We start from the raw sequence: 17,029 nt of genomic DNA, 5'->3' as shown, positions 1-17,029 counted from the left end.
GTACTTTTATGCTAGATGTAATGAGTATTTTCCCAAAAGTCTTGGGGATCATAAGTTGCGTCTGGCTGTCGCTAAATGATGCCACCGCCTAATTTGCATAATTGGTCATGCTTATGTAATTGTAACCTACTTTGTAGGAGAGAGAAATAACATTGTGGAAGAGACATAAAGTGACTAAAAACCACCCTAAATGCATTTAGAATATATTTAGAACTACAAATTAAATTTCTTTTAGCAATTGTTGTTTTTTTAATGTCACAATTCCAACCCACCCCCTTTATCCGGGCTTGCTACCAGCAAAAGTGACCCGAAATAGGAACTCTGGCAGAGTTACTTTGTGTGTGTGTGTGTGTGTTTTTAAGTAGTTTTAAACCTGATCCTCAATAACTAAGAGTAAAAGAAGAACTGACTGCATTACAGTCAGGACGGGAGCAGCGGCTTCGCTCATGTGTGATTCATTTGCAGTTTGGACGTGTAGGGGTCAGCATCTCCTGCTCTGACGGCAGCTTGGGGCGACTGTTTCCTGAGGACTATCCGCCACCTCTGAGCGCTTTGGCACGTGCGAGTCTGCAGTCACACGGCAGCACCAGCTGCTTGTTGAGAGTAAGAGCGATAAGTGCTTTCACATCAAAAAGTCTTCATAAGTCACCAATAACACCGGCAAAAGTCGGCAGATTTGTCGCTAGGTGCTGTTTAGAAAAAAAATCGCTAAATATAGCGACAAAGTCGCTAAGTTGGCAACACTGCTTTTTCCAAGGTGGAATAGCAAGTTGCAGCTACAGAATTGTAGCATTAACGGTAGCTAAAACTTTTGTCTCATTTGACCATAAAACTTCTATCTATCTTCACTGAGCTCCTTGGCCTTTCCCTTTGTTCATTGGTCAATGACTGCCGTCAACCAAATCTGTTTTCTGTCAGAGAGAAACCAGTTGTAGCCAGTTATGACTAAATCTGGCATATTTACCTCATGTTAATCAATATGCATGGTCCTTTTTGAATAAACAAATGTATTTAATTGCAAATCAGATCCAAGGAGCAGAAACTGACAACTTGCGTGTGTTTAATTTTTTTCTAGCAAACAAAAGGTAAAAGATCAAAATACTTTTCTGCTTTTGACTATTATTATTTGTGGCAGCAGGATTGTGTATGTGTATTTTTTTCCACAATAAAGTACAGCTTGTTGTACTTTTTTGTGTTTATTGTAATTAACGAACATGTGAACCAGTGAAGCAGTGTGCCTTATTAATGTTTGTCATAGGTTTTGGAAAACAGAGGAGCTCTGTGGAAACGATGCCTTGAATACATCAGACTCTGCATACACACAATACTTAGCATTTAATAGATACCTACATTTGTTTTGTCTTTCATGGTATTTGACGATAACAACAATCAAAACCCTCTTAAAAGGGCTGTTTCCTATAATTTTATTTTCCCAGCTGGAAGTAGAAATTGAGCCTGATGCATGCGGGGTGGAAGAATAATAACATCGATGTCACTGAGACTCTAAAAACAATAAAAAGTTTTGGAGGAGTGACCATCATCTGACAGCCGAGTACGGCTTCATTAAAGCCTTATGAGAACCTGATGGTTGTAACTGTGTGTGTGTGTGTGTGTGTGTGTGTGTGTGTATTTGTACATGTCTATGTGAGTGTTCCTAATATGGATTCATAGAGTTTTAGCCTGATTGCATTTTCACATCAGTCGTCAAAATGCATTTAAAAAACAATTTGATACACGATGGCGAGAGGCCAAGAGCCGCTCAGAACCGTAGAATAAATAAAAGCAATGATAATGCCAGCGTCAGCCAGAGACCTTGATCAATCATTAGCATACATAAGAAAGTGTGTGTGCGTGTCTAAGTGTGTGTATGTGTCTGAGTGTAAGGACAAAAAAGAAGAGATAAAGTTAATGTCAGTGATGTATATTATCAATCATTTGCATGTGGAGATGTGTAGATGAGTGTGTGAAAACTGTGTGTGTGTGTGTGTGTGTCTTCAAAATGCTCCATCTGTAATTCCTTAGAGCAGTTAATTCATCATCTGTGCTTCAGCATCAGGGCATCCGCAGGCGTTTAGGACTAATATTTCAGCCCCCATTACAGTGGCAGAGCAGAGAGCCGAGGCTTCGGTTTGACCTCAGACCTCAGCCGAGGGAATCGCAGCCTGACCCCATCCATCAACGTGGGGAGAGAGGAAATATTAAGAGGGTAACATTATTAGTTTGATTACAGGGGAGAGAGATTTAGCTGTCATTTTCAGCCGGCAGTGTGGGCGGCTGTCGTTGGACGCTGTCTGTCTGATTGGCTGGCTGGGCTACCTGTCGGCATCACTGTATACCACTGACTGTATGAAGGTTGATGAAATGATGAAGTCATGAAGAGAAAAAGAATTAACATTGTTAAAGCTTTGCATTTGCACCGATTAAGTTGCTACACGCAGCAGTTTGTGGTCAGTAAAACCAAACTTCTCAGACAATGATATTAATATCCTCTATGCATAAATAAACTCAACACTTTATAGAGTTCTTTACATTAAACAATATGTAAAAGTAGGAAAATGTTGATGAGCACATAATAACTCAATGGAGCTACAAATTATTACCCATATAAAAGGTTGGAGTCTTTTGGAGTAAAAACGAAAGTTTACGAAAATTAATATTTACCTCATTACTCAGTGCATTTTCTCCTGCCCAGTATTCAAATGTTGTTTCTTGTTAGCTAAAAACCAGTAAGACTGGAGAGCCTTCTCATTTCCTGTTAATGCCACTTTACCAAAATTAGCTGCAATTGAGCTAGTGGATGTTCATAAGATAGCCCTCAGACAATAGAACGTTTAAGACAAAACAGCACCCTATCTATACAGCTTGAAATCACAACAACAATTGTATAAAGGCGCTTCAATTTGTAAGGAAAAGATCCTAAAATAAAACAGAGAAAACCCCAACAATCAGACAAGCTTCCATGAGCAAGCACTTGGTGACAGTAGGAAGAAAAAACTCCCCTTTAAAAGGAAGAAACCAGTTACAAGAGAACGTTATGACTAAAACTAAATGACATTTTAGTCAGAAGGTTGGCTAAAACGAAATCAAGTTTTGCTGTCAAAATTAAAACTGGTTCCAGTGTTTGCTTTAGGATTTATGACAGGACATCCTCCCACAATGTCGCCTGTTTCCAAACAGTAAAACGTTAGAGAATTATGATTAAATCAAAACAGAAACTTTTAGAATTTTGATTAAAATGCAACTTGTTGTGTAGAATTAAAAAAAAGTGTTGAGTTTATGTACAGGGGATATTATTTATTCAAATAATTAATCAGTAAAATATGATTGTTATAAACTGAATGTATACAAATCCAGTAAATTTATTTTTTCCTGTAAATGTAACATTTTGCATCATACTTTCACAAAATTATGTGGAAAATTTACACGTAATCAAATTCTGTAAAGTTAGAATTTGCGGTATTATTCGTTAATATATATACAAACACCTCGTACAAACTGTCGGAGGTGGAGAGGTAAAGATTTGGGCTTATTTTGCAGTGATTAAGATGACCATGATCTCCTGTAAGTATTGTAGAGTCAAATGTGAGGCCATCCGTCATCCGTTGACAACTAAAGCTTGTGGGACGTCAAGAAAGCTGTGCAACAATGCATAGCTGCAAACCTCAATGAACTGAGGCAACATTGAAAAACAGTGGGCCAAAATTCTTTACAGCACCTAAAATAAAGGGAAAGTGTTGTTAAGGAGAAAACTGAATTCATGATCTTTCTGGGAAAGGAAGGAAATCACATTTATTAAGCAGAAGTGTCATAGGTTTAAAATGTAGAAATAATATTTGGTGACACTCGTCATCTTTCGTAAGCAGGCTCTGTGTACATCAATCATCACTCATTGAAAACACAGTGTACGAGTTCTTGTCAGCAAACGGATCTTCAGGACAGAAAAGTATGATTTCTTTGTCATCTGCTGTCTTTCACCAATGATGAAAAAAAAATATCAAATGAGGATCCAGAGACGTGTGATCTTTAACGGACTGATGGTTGGCTTAATAGAAAGGCACGCATGTCTGCAGAGATGACAGGCTGCCTCCAAAATGGATTTAGAGAGACATGACGGGGAATTATTGACTTTTGTTGTGTTTTACAGCGAGTCAGAAAAACTGATGACTGCTGATGGTGATCCTGAGTGTGTGAGAAAGTGAAACTGGCTGAATCTGGATAGGCAATACTAAACTTGATGTGGGGGTGTCTTCGGGCATAATGATGAATAAAATTCAGTTTTCCCGTAATTGTGTGAAACGAAGACCAAAATGTCACCATTAAGATAAAAAAAAAAACCCAACTTTTTGGACATTTTTGTAGTTTGGCAATTTAACATGAAAACGTATGCAGAGTAACTCTCCTTTGGAGTCAGCCGCAAGAGGCCTTTGGAGGAACTGCAGTTTTGGAATCTTAAAGCGCTTCAGTCTAAAATAATATTCATGTCCATGACTTGACTCTTTTAATCCCAGTAGTTTTTTTCATCTTTTTATTCAGATGTGGGCTCAACAAAAAACACTAATAAAATTACATAAAATAAAACACTTAAACCACTTGTAATAACCATTTATTATTAATTTCTATTATTTTATTCTGATTCAAAATGCCAAACTAGTGGAGACATAGACATATATATGTAATAGGCTCAGTTCAGAGTGTCTGCAGGGAATTGATATCATGTGGCTCTATCTGTGTGAATGTAAGTGTGGATGTCACCAGCCTTTCACAGTAGTGGGCGTAGTCTCAGGAAGTCCAGTGAACACATTTGTCCCTCATCTTCAGTTAGTCCAGTACATAAACCCGCCTTCCACCGCTGCTCCTTGCTGGACTGTTGTCCAATACCTGTGTGAGTTTAATGCAGACAGCTTGCAATGCTGCTTTAACTGACCTGCTTGCGCTCTCCTCCTTCCTCGTAGGAATAAAAATGAGAAATATTTATGTGCAAAGCTGCCTGACCCACTCTCACTCCTCCCAGCCATCTTTGCTCACCAACTCTAAAGCTCTGAGGACTGGAGCTGTGCCCCGGAGAAAGAGAGGAGAAGCTCTGATTTCTGTTACTTACCCAAAGCAACTCAGGTAAACTTTGTTCCCAGATTAATCGGCTCCGGGGGAAAGATGCTCAGATTCCTGTTTGTTAACCTGCCTAAAGACACTTACCTGAGCACAGCCTGCAGCCTGTGAACTTACTTAAAGACTTACCTGTAAACAGTGATCAAGGTTCCAGCTGTCGAACTTACATGTGATGTTCTTTTTTTAAGATTCTGTTCATTAAAGCAGTTTAACTTTGTAACTGTGTCCTGCATTTGGAGTTGGTCTGTTGGAGAAACCTTGGCAGCAAAATGTTAATGTTTTGCTAATTATAAAAATGAAGAAAAAATGCAGATAAAATATCAGAGATCCTCTTGATTTTTTTGTTTTATAGCTGGTTGGGGAGGATATGTGCAAGTAGAGGGATGTGGGTCGGTTTGTGTTCCACTTTATAACTACAAGTTAATGATAAATAACAACCATATCAGCATCTAACCAGAGTCATGTGACATAAGCAGCTTAGTTGTCTGTTCAGTTTTCTATCACGTATCGGTTAGGAGAAAAGACAAACACTCCAATACACCATACATTTTCATACAGGAAGAGCAGAGGGATGACAGCTAGGCAAGACCCCCTCGTACAAACCAGAAAATACTGATCATACTTTTGTTGGAAAACAAAATAAGTCAAGGACAACCACCAAACGTTGGATGCACAAATTTTAATCATGGCCTAAACTTTCATTCATTATCAAAATGTTTGCTAAGTAACATTTGGTGGCAGCGCAAAATGTGTCTTTATGTTTCCAGAAAAGGGGAAATTTTTAGCATATAATAAATATAATATAATACTTCACTTCTACATGGAAATTTTGATTGTCTGTATCTAAGTAAGGTCTTCATGTGTTATTTAAGTTTGTCTTTTGAGACTGGCTAAATCCTTTCTAAACTGTAAAGATAAACTTGTAAATCTGACAAAGCTGGACTCAGATTGTCTGACCAAAAACTGAAGAACAGATCTAAAAATCTGACCAAATACTGTCTGTCAGCATTTATTATCCGCTAGTTTTTGATGTTTGATGCTACTGACGTATTTCCATTGAAGTTTGATAGCCTGATTGAATTGCACTTGAATGCACCATGAGAGAAGAAGGTATCTGTGACAGGTGAGTATTTGTTATTTTGCTGCCAGAGCTCATGAATGTGTGTTTCTGTGTGAATGTGTGCATGTGTTATGTTTGCATGTTGTCCTGGGGGATAACAGCAGGTTGACTGTCCTGATTCTGTCTGCTGTACTTTAGGTGGTCACAGCTCACTAATGCACCATGCAGCCTGCTATGCAAGCATGCACACACACACAAATTCACATGCACACACACGTGAATATCAAATGCACGCACACTGAGGCAAATGTTTGCGCGCGCACACGTCATCATCATCATGAGTTGATGGTCATCTGGTCATATAAAGAAACTGCAGCGACACACATCTCTGTATAATACACACACACGCTGTTCAGTCCTAATTCTATAAGGGGGTCCAGCATGTCTCCCCTGAAACCTCCAGTTCAATTCATTTGATTTCATTACACACAGAGAGAAAGAGAGAGAGGTAAACTGTATTGTGGGGGAGCGAGGCAGGGGCTGCAGTGGTGGTTTTCATTAGGAGCTGCTGGTTAGAGCTGCGATCCAATTTAGACTTCAGGCTGGCGGAGAGGCGAGCTGTGTGTTTTTATTGGTATTTAATCAGCTCAATTGGGACATTTTATTAGTGCAATGCTTTGTTTCGGAGGACAGACGAGAACTGCGGGTTATTAGAGGCTCTCAAAGTGAGGTTCGGAGTCCCTGCAGGGGTCCTGGTGGGGTTTCAGCGAGTCTAGAGGAGGATGAAATATTGAAAATGTGTCCTGCATGGCTCAATAAAGAGAAAGAGGAGAGCAGTAAAATCGCCAGAGTTGGGGGTTCGATGCCTTTGCTGAAAATGTCACGATGCAAATTATAGTTTTAGTTCTGCAAACGTGTCTCAGAGGCAAAGCTGCGAGTTAATCCTCAGAAGGTGGAGCCAAAAATAAAAGCAACCGCTGCAAACTTGACCAATGCAGAAGGAAGTAAAGAAATAAGATGGTTAATTTCAGTGTTTTAACCAGTCTAGAAGATCATCAGATTAACTATTGTGATTGTGTATAAGCTGATACATGCTGATATATTTTGAAAAAGAATTACATCCAATGACATTTAACCTTAAAAGAATTACAGTAGCACCCTTACATGAACCAAGCTGTTCCCTCTGTGCTACTAGCATTCAGGGAAAGTATAGTCAAATTGAATATGGCCATTGTCATTTCTAAGTTATCAAATACTGACGTTTGGTATGGTCCCTTAAGCATCACTTTATAATACACTAGGCATCTCCAGATATATACATAAAGATAGCACATCGCTCACTGCTATTCTTTGATATTGCGTTACAGGTATCTAATATAATGTATACCATGTAAAAACTGGCTGCAAAAATATAAAAAACTATCATGACAGCATCATTTAAATGAGTCTGACTTTAACTGAGCACTTCAGACAAGTGATTAATGATGTGGCTCCAATTCTCTTAATCGAATTTGGGAGTCTGAAAACACAAAAACATGCTACTATGCATCCGAACAAAATTATATAGTTCTGTATGCTGATGTGCCTACAGTTCAGGCACATGTAAATAATATCTATAAACATCAATATTTTATTGATATGTTTAATTAAAATGAGCCTCTGAAAATTGAGAACTGTATAGAAAAATTGCAGTTAATGTATTCATTCAATTCAATTATTTTATTAATATAGTTCCAAATCACAACAATCATCACCTCAAGGCACCCCAACAAATAGATGACTCCCCCTATGCGCAAGCGCTTGGCTACAGTGGAGAGGAAAAACTCCTCTTTAACAGGAAGAACCCTCTGGCATAACGACAAGGAGGGGTGTCCATCTGACGCTCAGGGTGAGGAGAGAGAGACAGAAATACTTTTGTTGTCCTCTTTTGTCCCCCTTACTTGAAGATGAAAGTCTGCGTATCTTGAATGTTTAATGTGATGCACAGAGGCAAAATTGCAAACATTGTATCTTTGTCTAAATAGTTTTGAAATAAACTTTGTCAACTGTGACATTATCCACTGATTTTGGAGTATGCATGCTAAAAGCTCATTGTTCCTCTCTGCATTGAATCATATCTGTTATTAACCTCTGTCTCTCTTCCACAGCATGTCTTTTATCCTGTCTTCCTTCTCTCACCCCAACCGGTCGCAGCAGATGGCCCCGCCCCTCCCTGAGCCTGGTTCTGCCGGAGGTTTCTTCCTGTTAAAAGGGAGTTTTTCCTTCCCACTGTCGCCAAAGTGCTTGCTCATAGGGGGTCATATGATTGTTGGGTTTTTCTCTGTATCTATGAAGCGCCTTGAGGCGACTTTTGTTGTGATCTGGCGCTATATAAATAAAATTGAATTGAATTGAATTGTTAGCATTTTACCCAGTGCTGTGGGTTTTTTTTTTTAAAGGTTTTTTTGGAGCTTTTTTTTTTAGCGCTAGAAATAATCTGCTTTAGCTAATAACTTAAGTTATCAGCTAAAGCTTGCAAAGCTGTTTACAACCCTACACTCACAAATTGTACAAAAGCAAAGCCAGACACATCTGCTTGATAAGGGGTGCCAAACATAAGGTCTGAAGCCAGAATTGGCCCAATAAAGACTCCAATCTGGCCCACTGCAATGCTTTGGCAATGTGAAGTAAGGCTTCATTGTTAGACTTTCACCTGTATTTTCACAAGTTTTACACCTTTTCTACCTCTCCTGTGTCCATTCAAACTACTACTACTACGATTGTGCTTGGTACCAGCAGATCATGTTTTTTGTCAAGTAACTAAAATAACAACACTCGAAAAGGCACCAACACCAAAAACATAGACAAGTAGTCCAATTCAGTGACTTAGCCACATTGACCTAGCAGACAGATACTGGCAGCAGCTCACTGGCTGTGTGGGAACGCCCTACTTTAAGTGTTAAAGTTATTCGGAATAAAGAGTAATACAAAATGCACATATTTGTTATGAAGGTCGAAATGTTTTTTTTTTTAATCATTATTATTAGTATTTTTTTTTTTTTTATTATTTTTAAAATTGAACTTCTTAAATTGGAAGTCTATGGACTGACTTCCTTTTAGAGCCAGTCTCTAGTGGCCAGTGGTGAAGAACTGCAGGTTTTGGCACTGTAGCTTTTGGCTCTGTTTTTCTGGGCTTTCAGACTCCCATGACCTTCATATCTGAATGGAGTATAACACAAGGACTGAAAATGATACAGTAGCCTGAATGAGCCAAGGCTGGAAAGTAATTATACATTTAGTTGTAAACTTTTAAGATTTGAGCAGCATTTCGTCTTTTCTACCGTATTTTTGTGAGAATTCTCCACCATGTACCCCGCCTCTCACCCAATGGTGGCTGTACAAAAATCGAATGAAAAAATAAAGCATTCTGTTTCATTGAACATGAACCTACCCGAGACTATAGTGAGCTAAAAAATAATTATAATTACTGTACAGTAAATACTTTTACTTGATTGGGGAACTTTTACTTGTAGCATCGAGTTTGTGTGAGTGAGCAGGAGAGAGACAGAGTGAGGGCGGAGAGCCGGTGTGAGTGAGAGAAAGGGGAGGAGACAGTCTGAGGAGGAGCGCTGCTGAATTCGACTTTATTCGGAAGTCTGATCACACACGGCGCTTCAGTGAATGGGGAGAGGACAGTCGAGCTGGTTTGTCTGTTCAGAAAACAGATTGGAGAGAAAATACTCAACGCACTTTCGCACAGACACCTGATGATGACAAAACACTTCGCTCAAGCACAGCTCCTTTATTTGCACTTAAAGAGACTCTTCGGGCTTCGCAGCTCTTGCGTCTTTTTGGGCACAGAAACCCGCACTATTTCGTCTCAATTCCCAAAGTAAGCTGATACACACACACAGCACGGGGAAAAGTGAACGTCCTGAAGTCTGGATACATCTTGTATCCACTTTTGTATCCTCAGTTCAAATGTGGTGCTTTAAATTGCTTTGTTGAGTGAAGTGGGGAGTTTTTGGCTTTACGCACGGTGAAGCTTGTCTTTTTTTCTTTAAAGCCATTTTTTTTTAACTTTTCAAAGGCAATAAAAATCTTTAAAACGGTTCTGTTTTACTTTTTACTCTGAACGATCCGATTTAAGACTTTTATACGTTTGAACACATTAAAAATGCTCTGAAAGACTGTTGGAATAAACAAAATGCTCCAAATCAAACCGACTTAAAATAAAAGTCCAGGAAACTGATTCTCAGTTACTCTACACAATAAAGCCAGGGGAAATGCCGTCCTGCTGAACAAACAGCCCTCTCTCTCTCCCTCTCTCTCTCTCTCTCTCTCTCTCTCTCTCTGTATGTGTGTGTGTGAGTGGGGCGCAGAGGACAACACACAAGTGCAAACGCGCGCGCGCACACACGCAGGCTCTCGCCGACATACCGACACATACTTTGGCGCTGCCTCCGCCGCTGCTGTATCACTGTATTACACCAATGTCATTGCAGAGCTCGTGCTGCTGAGAGCCGCGCGCTCACTGGCTGACAGACTGACTGCTCCACTCCAGGTCTGCTCTTCCCACAACACTCACAAGACCAACCGGCACACACCCGGCGGAGGAGAGCCGGGGGACGGGATGCCGGCGGCGGTGCCCGCGTGAGAGAGAGGAGAGTCCGGAGCTCCTGCACCGGCAGACAGCAGCACAAACACGGCTGTCCGCCGGTCTCCAGTCGGTGAAATAATCACCTCTTACATCCACCGATCCCGCTGATTGCTGAGCAGGTGGAAAGAGAAGAGGCAGACTGCGCGCACTCCGGGACCATGATCCGGAGCAGCACACGGGTTATTTCTCAAGGATAAAGCCGAGAGGAGGAGAAAGAAGAGGAAACAATTAAGGAAAAGGTTTATTATATTTTGTCTTTGCGCTGTATACACTCACTCTTCTCAGCTATCTAATGATTCACTGAATTGTGACTGTTTTACGCACCATGATCCGGATTTGCTTGAGAGTTATTTTCAAAGGTTAGAAAGAGAGGAGGAAAAAGAAGAAGAAGACAAATCAACAAAAAGAAGCTTGTTGTTTATCTTTAATTGCTGAATCAATACATCCATTGATCCCATTGATCCCAGTATTCGGTGACTGGTCTGTGTTGGGAGAAAGCGCCGGAGGAGGTTGTTAAAGTAGAGAAGCGGGAGCGCATCGGAGACGACGGGGACCATGATCAGGATCTTCCCGGATTTCAGCGTCCAGGTGACGGCTTCGGCGGCCGGAGGAACCGGAGCTGGAGGAGGAGGCGGCGGAGGGGGGATGGTGACCGGACCCCCGGTGGGTCGGGTGCCCGTGCCGGTACCCGGAGCCACGAACGGGACCCCGCAGAGCGTGCAGGGAATCACCGCCTACCAACAAAGGTATGTGGGAAATCTACAGGATTAACGACCTGTAGCGGAATCAGCGTAGGATGGGAAGGGAGTTGAAAAGAAATCTTGGAAAAGTAACACATCGAAACTAAACATACTTGTATGAAAGTGGCCTTGCGGAGAGATCCCCGCTCCTTAGTGCTCCTATAATTGATTTGACTGCGATAAAAGTATTTAAACCTACTAACATCTATTGAAATCAATCATTTTCCCCTTCGTGGGATGTTTTATGTTCAGGTACAGTTGGGCATCTCTAACTCAGTGGACACTTTTTGGTTTAGTATTTTTGAAGTCGTTTTTTAAGGTATCATGAAGCAAAACTTCATCGTCAGTTGAGATTTTAAATCAAACCTGTGAAAATCACCTATAACCCCAGAAAGACGAAACTCATTTGAAATGTGTAAAACTAGATGGAGAGGATTTTTTTTTATTCTTTGAGTGAATACGTTGGGATAAATATTTTCTCAGTTAGTTGCCGTTCCTTTTCAATTATTCCATCAAATCCACAAGCAAAAGAGGAATATTGTGACTTTAATGCCACGTAAGAGGATTAAGGTCAATATCCACAGTTTGTTTTGGGATTATTGTTTGTGTTTCAAAGCAAATTTGTGAAGAAAAGTATAAAAATATGTGCACTCAGCAAAGACAGAGAGGATGGAGCAGCAGTGGAAGAAACGGAGGAATGAGGTTGCAGAGATTTAGTGAAAAATTATCTTCAGGAATGAGGTTCAAGTATTAAAACACGACTTCTGGAATAAAGTCGAGGTAATTCAATGGAAAACTGGGGATGATGTCCTGCTAATAACAGCGAAAACATATTGGATTATATCAGGAAAAACAAAAATGTGCTGAATGTTTTCCAGCTGGTCATGAATCCAACCTGCTCTCTTGTGACAATTCACTTCAGTCATAGCCCCCGATCCCCCCCCCCCCTTATTTCCCCCTCTACTCTGAATCTAAATGATGCCTCCCTGTCCGGCCACTCAGTAGGGTTGTTTTTTCTAATCATCTGGAGCCACAGGGGGCAGAAACACACCCCAACACATGCACACTCTTGCCTTATTACCGGACAATCTCTCCACATTATGGGGCATAGCTCTGTGTGCGTATGTGTGTGTAAAGTCTAAAAGCTGTGGGGAGCAAACAGGACATAAATCACTGCAGGGGCCTCTCCGAGTGCACTGAGAGTGTCTCAGCCCTCTAAAGCAACAAATACAAGGCGAATAAGGGCTGTATTGTTATTTAAAGCAAAGCGTCTGGGCGCACATAGACCTCAGACCCCCATAAGGGAGGATTTTGGGCAGTGGACTGTTTGTGTCCACAGTTGAAGGGATTAGAGTAGTGGCGTGGCACGTTCTCGCATCATTTCCACTGACATAAAACCTGCTGTAATTTAACTGTGTCGTCATCGGCAGCTGGGGGCCTGTTGGAACTCCTCAAGGACCTTTGAGGCCCCTAAGACCTCAGTTTGGGAAGGGCCAGTTTGGCACATGGGGCCCAGTTTGAGTTTTTGTGTGTGTAGATCTGTAACGGCCGCAGAGGCTCAGCTTTTCTTCAGACGCAGTGTCTTTTCACCGAGCTGCCCCTCTTCCCTCTCTCCATACATAATGTTTCCCTCCACCAACAGCTGGGAGCTAATATGTTTATACATTACGCTCCATTATCCACGTCGCCTCCGTTTGACAGCTCTCAGTAAGCAGGGCTGAGACGGGGAAAGAAGGAGCAGCCAAACCTCAAAGAAAAGAGCGAACGCTCGGGACCTGGTCTGGCGCAAAGTGGCCACACAGCTAGAGTAAAACTCGACCCTCAATTTACACAAAACCAACACCCATAGAATAAATGTGTTTATTCTAATATATCTCTAAATTTCTATCTTTATCAATATTATGCTGTTTGAACGAAGTAAGCTCACTTTAGGGCGCTGTGAGGGTGTGCTGATGAGGGTCAGATCTGTGACCTTTCCGGTTTTGGCGTGATCAAAAGAAAATGTTACTTTGAAGCAGCTTTTTAAATCACATCTGGATAAACTGGGAGCCAGAGACGAAGTAACAAAAAAAAACAACCTCTGGTTATTGAGACCTGAGCCCTGATACGAAACTGCAACTACATTTATTAATTTTTTTTTTTACCGTAAATCACAGCAGCGGCTCTTAAAAGTGGTGAAAATGAAGCGCGCGCACACGTTCAGGTCTTCTAAGAATCCGTTAGTGCACATGGGCACTAACGGCTCACAGCTCCCGACGATCGCCGGCTGGAGGTCACGGTTCCCCCATCTTCAGTCTTTATTTTCTGCCACTGCGCCGCCTGTAACCCCGTGTTTGTGTGGAGAATACCCAGCATGCCTTTGACCTTGACAGGTCATTGGTATAGAGAGGGAGGTTTTTTCAGCTTCTAGGGCTGCAGCCAGGGGGTTAATCACACAGCACAACGATTAGGTTACAATGAATTATACACTGAAAACGGTGGAATTTAAATGAATGAATGAAAGAGGGGAAAGAAGAAGTAAAAGGTAGTTTCTGTTGGACGATAATGAGCCATTTGCTGACGCGCAAACATCAAAGCCTGGAGGCAAATATATTTCAGTGACCTGAATTACGAAAAATAGAAAAAGAAAAAAACTGAGCAGGTTATTTGATTTATTTAGTCGAAGAAGATGGAGAAGGGGACTTTGTTTCAATTTAGAGGCTCGCAAACTCAATATCAAAATCATGACAGAGACTCGTCAGATGACCAGGAAACTGCTGATTTATTTTTATATCAAAAAACAAAAGAAAACAACAAGCTGAGTTGGGATTTTGAAGTGAGACATTTGCCGTGATGTGTTTATTACTGACAGTGAAGGAAGCCAGGTGAAGGGGGTGGAGGGTGGAGGTGTGCAGATCTGATTTACAGGGAAACAATCCAAATAAATCACCCATCATTCTTTCCACTCAACGTCTCGTGCTTTTCTCTTTTCTTCATTTTTTTTATTACATTTTTAAAAATTTATTTAGGTGGTAAAACATTTTTTGATAATTAACCCGCAGGGCAACCTGTATACAGGAGGAAATGAAAAAAAGAAATAAATAAACACACGCGCACGCACACACACACACACACACACACACACACACACACACACACACACACACACACACAGAGACTCCAACTGCAACAGAGTGGCGTTGTTGTGCCGGGGCTGGAGAAAATACCGGAGATGTGTGCTGTCCTTTTTTCCTGTCAGCAGCCAGAGGAGGGAAAATGCTCCGAAAGCCACACACACTCTGACCGGCGAGAGACGCTCCGCCGCGGGGATTTTGACGGGGATACAGGCGCTGCAGTGGCGGCGAGAATGTAAAGAATTGACGCCTCTGTTTGCCTCTGTTTTTTCCTTCCTTCCTTCCTTTCTTCCTCCGGAGCGCAAGCGGGAAATTCCTCTGTAGTGCCAAAAAAGCCGAAGCTGTGCGTGCGTGGAGAGAGACAGAAGGACGAGGAGGGGAGAGACGGCGGTGATCTGAGAGGCATCCACCCCGGGTTCCCCCCTCACTCCGCTCGGCATGCCTCTGCTGCTGCTGCTGCAGCCCCGTCCCTGCCTTCGCCTCCACCACCCGTTGTTTCCACGCTCCTGAGCGGCGGCGGGGAGAGAGAGCGAGACAAGCATTAGACGCACGCGCAACCGCGCACGGCTGCTGACACCACACATACACACAGTCACACGTTCTCTCTCTCACTCACACACAGATACACACACACATACACACACGGACATGGCTTTGTCTTAACACACCGACCATGACGCATTGCTGTCAGGGCGCAGCGCACCGCCGCCGCTCCGCGTCCACAAAAATCTGAGAAGAGGGAAAAAAAGAAAAGAAAAGAGAGAAAGTAAGAAATCAAATAATTGTTGTAGGAAGATGGCGCCCACCAAGCCGAGCATCCAGCAGGACCCGACGCGGAGAGAACGGTAACGGGGCTTGGATTTTTGTTCCCTCACACACTTCTCCTTCAATGCATGTTTACAGCTGCACGCAGACCGGCAGCCCGGCTGGCTGTTCCGTGTCGCTTTGCGTTTTATTCTGAGGCTGGAGGTGTCAGGAGGAACGCTGTTACCCTTTCCAGAGGAGAGTCGAGTTGTGCGTGCCCGCGTGCGCGCCTCTGTGTGTGTGTGTATGTCAGACGAAGAGGCGTGTGGCTGCTGGGTAACAGGTCGGTTGGCTGACTCTCAGGGAAACAGATGACTGTCTTTGCTCTGACTCGTGTGTGTGTGTATTTGTGTGTGTGTTTCTATGCCTAAAGGTGCACGTGCATGTTAGGAAGCCATGCAGTGTGTTGATGCTCCGAGCAAGGAAGGTGTGTGCGTTGTGTCGTGGAAAACATGTGCAACCGAACGTGCATGTGTGTGCGTTTGTGGCCAATTCTACTACTCCAACACTAGTGCGCGCGCGTGTGTGTAACTGAAGAATTGCCAGTGATCTTTAATGTGGAGGGATGTACATGGACTCACCTGTTCAAGTCACACAAAGCACACCTGTACATGACCTTAAAGGCGATTCACCTGCTCTGATTTTTAAGGTTGAATTTTTGTTGACATGTTTAAATTTGTGTGTATGTCTTCTTTAATCTGTTGTTAATATTATTATATCCACCATGCTTTCAAATGTCAAAGCTGATCTTTTACAGAGGAACACAGTTCTTGTTGGTGTATCTGCTATAGCTTCTTTGTAACCGCTGCTTCAAGGATGGCCAGTAATTACATGCTTACTCCTTGTATTTTATTCAGTGTGTGATGTGATGTTCTCTATGGAAATCTACATTTTTTTCCCTTTTTTATACCTGTTGAATTTGGGATGGCAAGCAATTAAATGTAACCTACGCATCTGCTCAGTTCTGTTGTGTTTTAATTTCGGAAGCCTTTGTGGCAGTGAATCAGTGTATCACAGGGATGAACAGGGAACGCGGTGTTGTATGTTGCAGTACTGTCTGTGTTAACAAGAAACCAGAGCTAGAAGTATGATCACCCCAACAGGACAAGAGCGTGTGTTTACTAGAAGCTTTTGTGCAATTTCTCTCTCTCTGTTTTTATGGTCTGTTTGTTGTTTTCAGTTTGAAAGGATGTGGCAGGTGAATGTGAACAGAGGGTGATGAAAAGCAGTTGGTGTTTTATTATTGTTATTGTTATAATTTTTCTTTGTAAACTCAACAGTAATGTCTTTCGTTGCAAAGCAGATCACTTTGTTCCAGCTTTCAGAGGTTGTCCGCTCCTTGACCGGCCCTTTCCTGCGTCGGTGTGTCGCTGGTTTTCTTCTTTCACCATCAGCACCACCTGTTCTGACAAAACTGCAGCCGACGAAAATAAAAATGCACACTCAGAGAAATGTTAGTGAGGGTTTGAATGTTTACCAAATCTTAAGGAAAGTTTTTAATTCTATATCTTTTTGTCTTTCACACGTTTTGGATTGCCTGCTGAAAGTCAGTGCTTTGATGCAGCCA

At 42.0% G+C, this 17,029-nt stretch overlaps 1 protein-coding gene and 1 long non-coding RNA gene across 6 annotated transcripts in view; one reads left to right on the top strand and one right to left on the bottom strand.

Annotated features, from left to right (window-relative positions):
* Positions 1 to 9,830: 9,830 nt before the first annotated feature.
* Positions 9,831 to 17,029, top strand: part of npas3 (neuronal PAS domain protein 3) — a 377,381-nt gene continuing 370,182 nt past the window's right edge. The window contains exons 1-2 of one of the 4 annotated variants that reach the window (XM_084913933.1): positions 9,831 to 10,037; positions 10,651 to 11,551. In XM_084913933.1, coding sequence (XP_084770059.1) covers positions 11,361 to 11,551 — 191 coding nt within the window. In that variant the 5' untranslated portion in view covers positions 9,831 to 10,037; positions 10,651 to 11,360. Of the gene's footprint in view, positions 10,038 to 10,569; positions 11,552 to 15,405; positions 15,504 to 17,029 lie in introns of those variants that run through there. The other 3 variants (XM_084913932.1, XM_084913934.1, XM_084913935.1) reach the window with 3 other exon arrangements.
* Positions 14,290 to 15,421, bottom strand: LOC146365224 (uncharacterized). 2 transcript variants are annotated; one of them, XR_014798520.1, is made up of 2 exons: positions 15,331 to 15,421; positions 14,290 to 15,164 (listed from the first exon to the last, which is right to left on the bottom strand). It is a non-coding gene; the product is annotated as an uncharacterized LOC146365224 (long non-coding RNA). The 2 variants fall into 2 exon arrangements; XR_014798519.1 differs by having other exon boundaries at positions 15,327 to 15,415.

The sequence above is a fragment of the Perissodus microlepis genome, chromosome 19 (assembly GCF_051167445.1).
Source record: "Perissodus microlepis isolate ML-2025 ecotype Zambia chromosome 19, ASM5116744v1, whole genome shotgun sequence".
Lineage (NCBI taxonomy): Eukaryota > Metazoa > Chordata > Actinopteri > Cichliformes > Cichlidae > Perissodus > Perissodus microlepis.
Note: the sequence above shows the minus strand (reverse complement) of the source record. Positions and strands in the feature narration are given on the sequence as shown.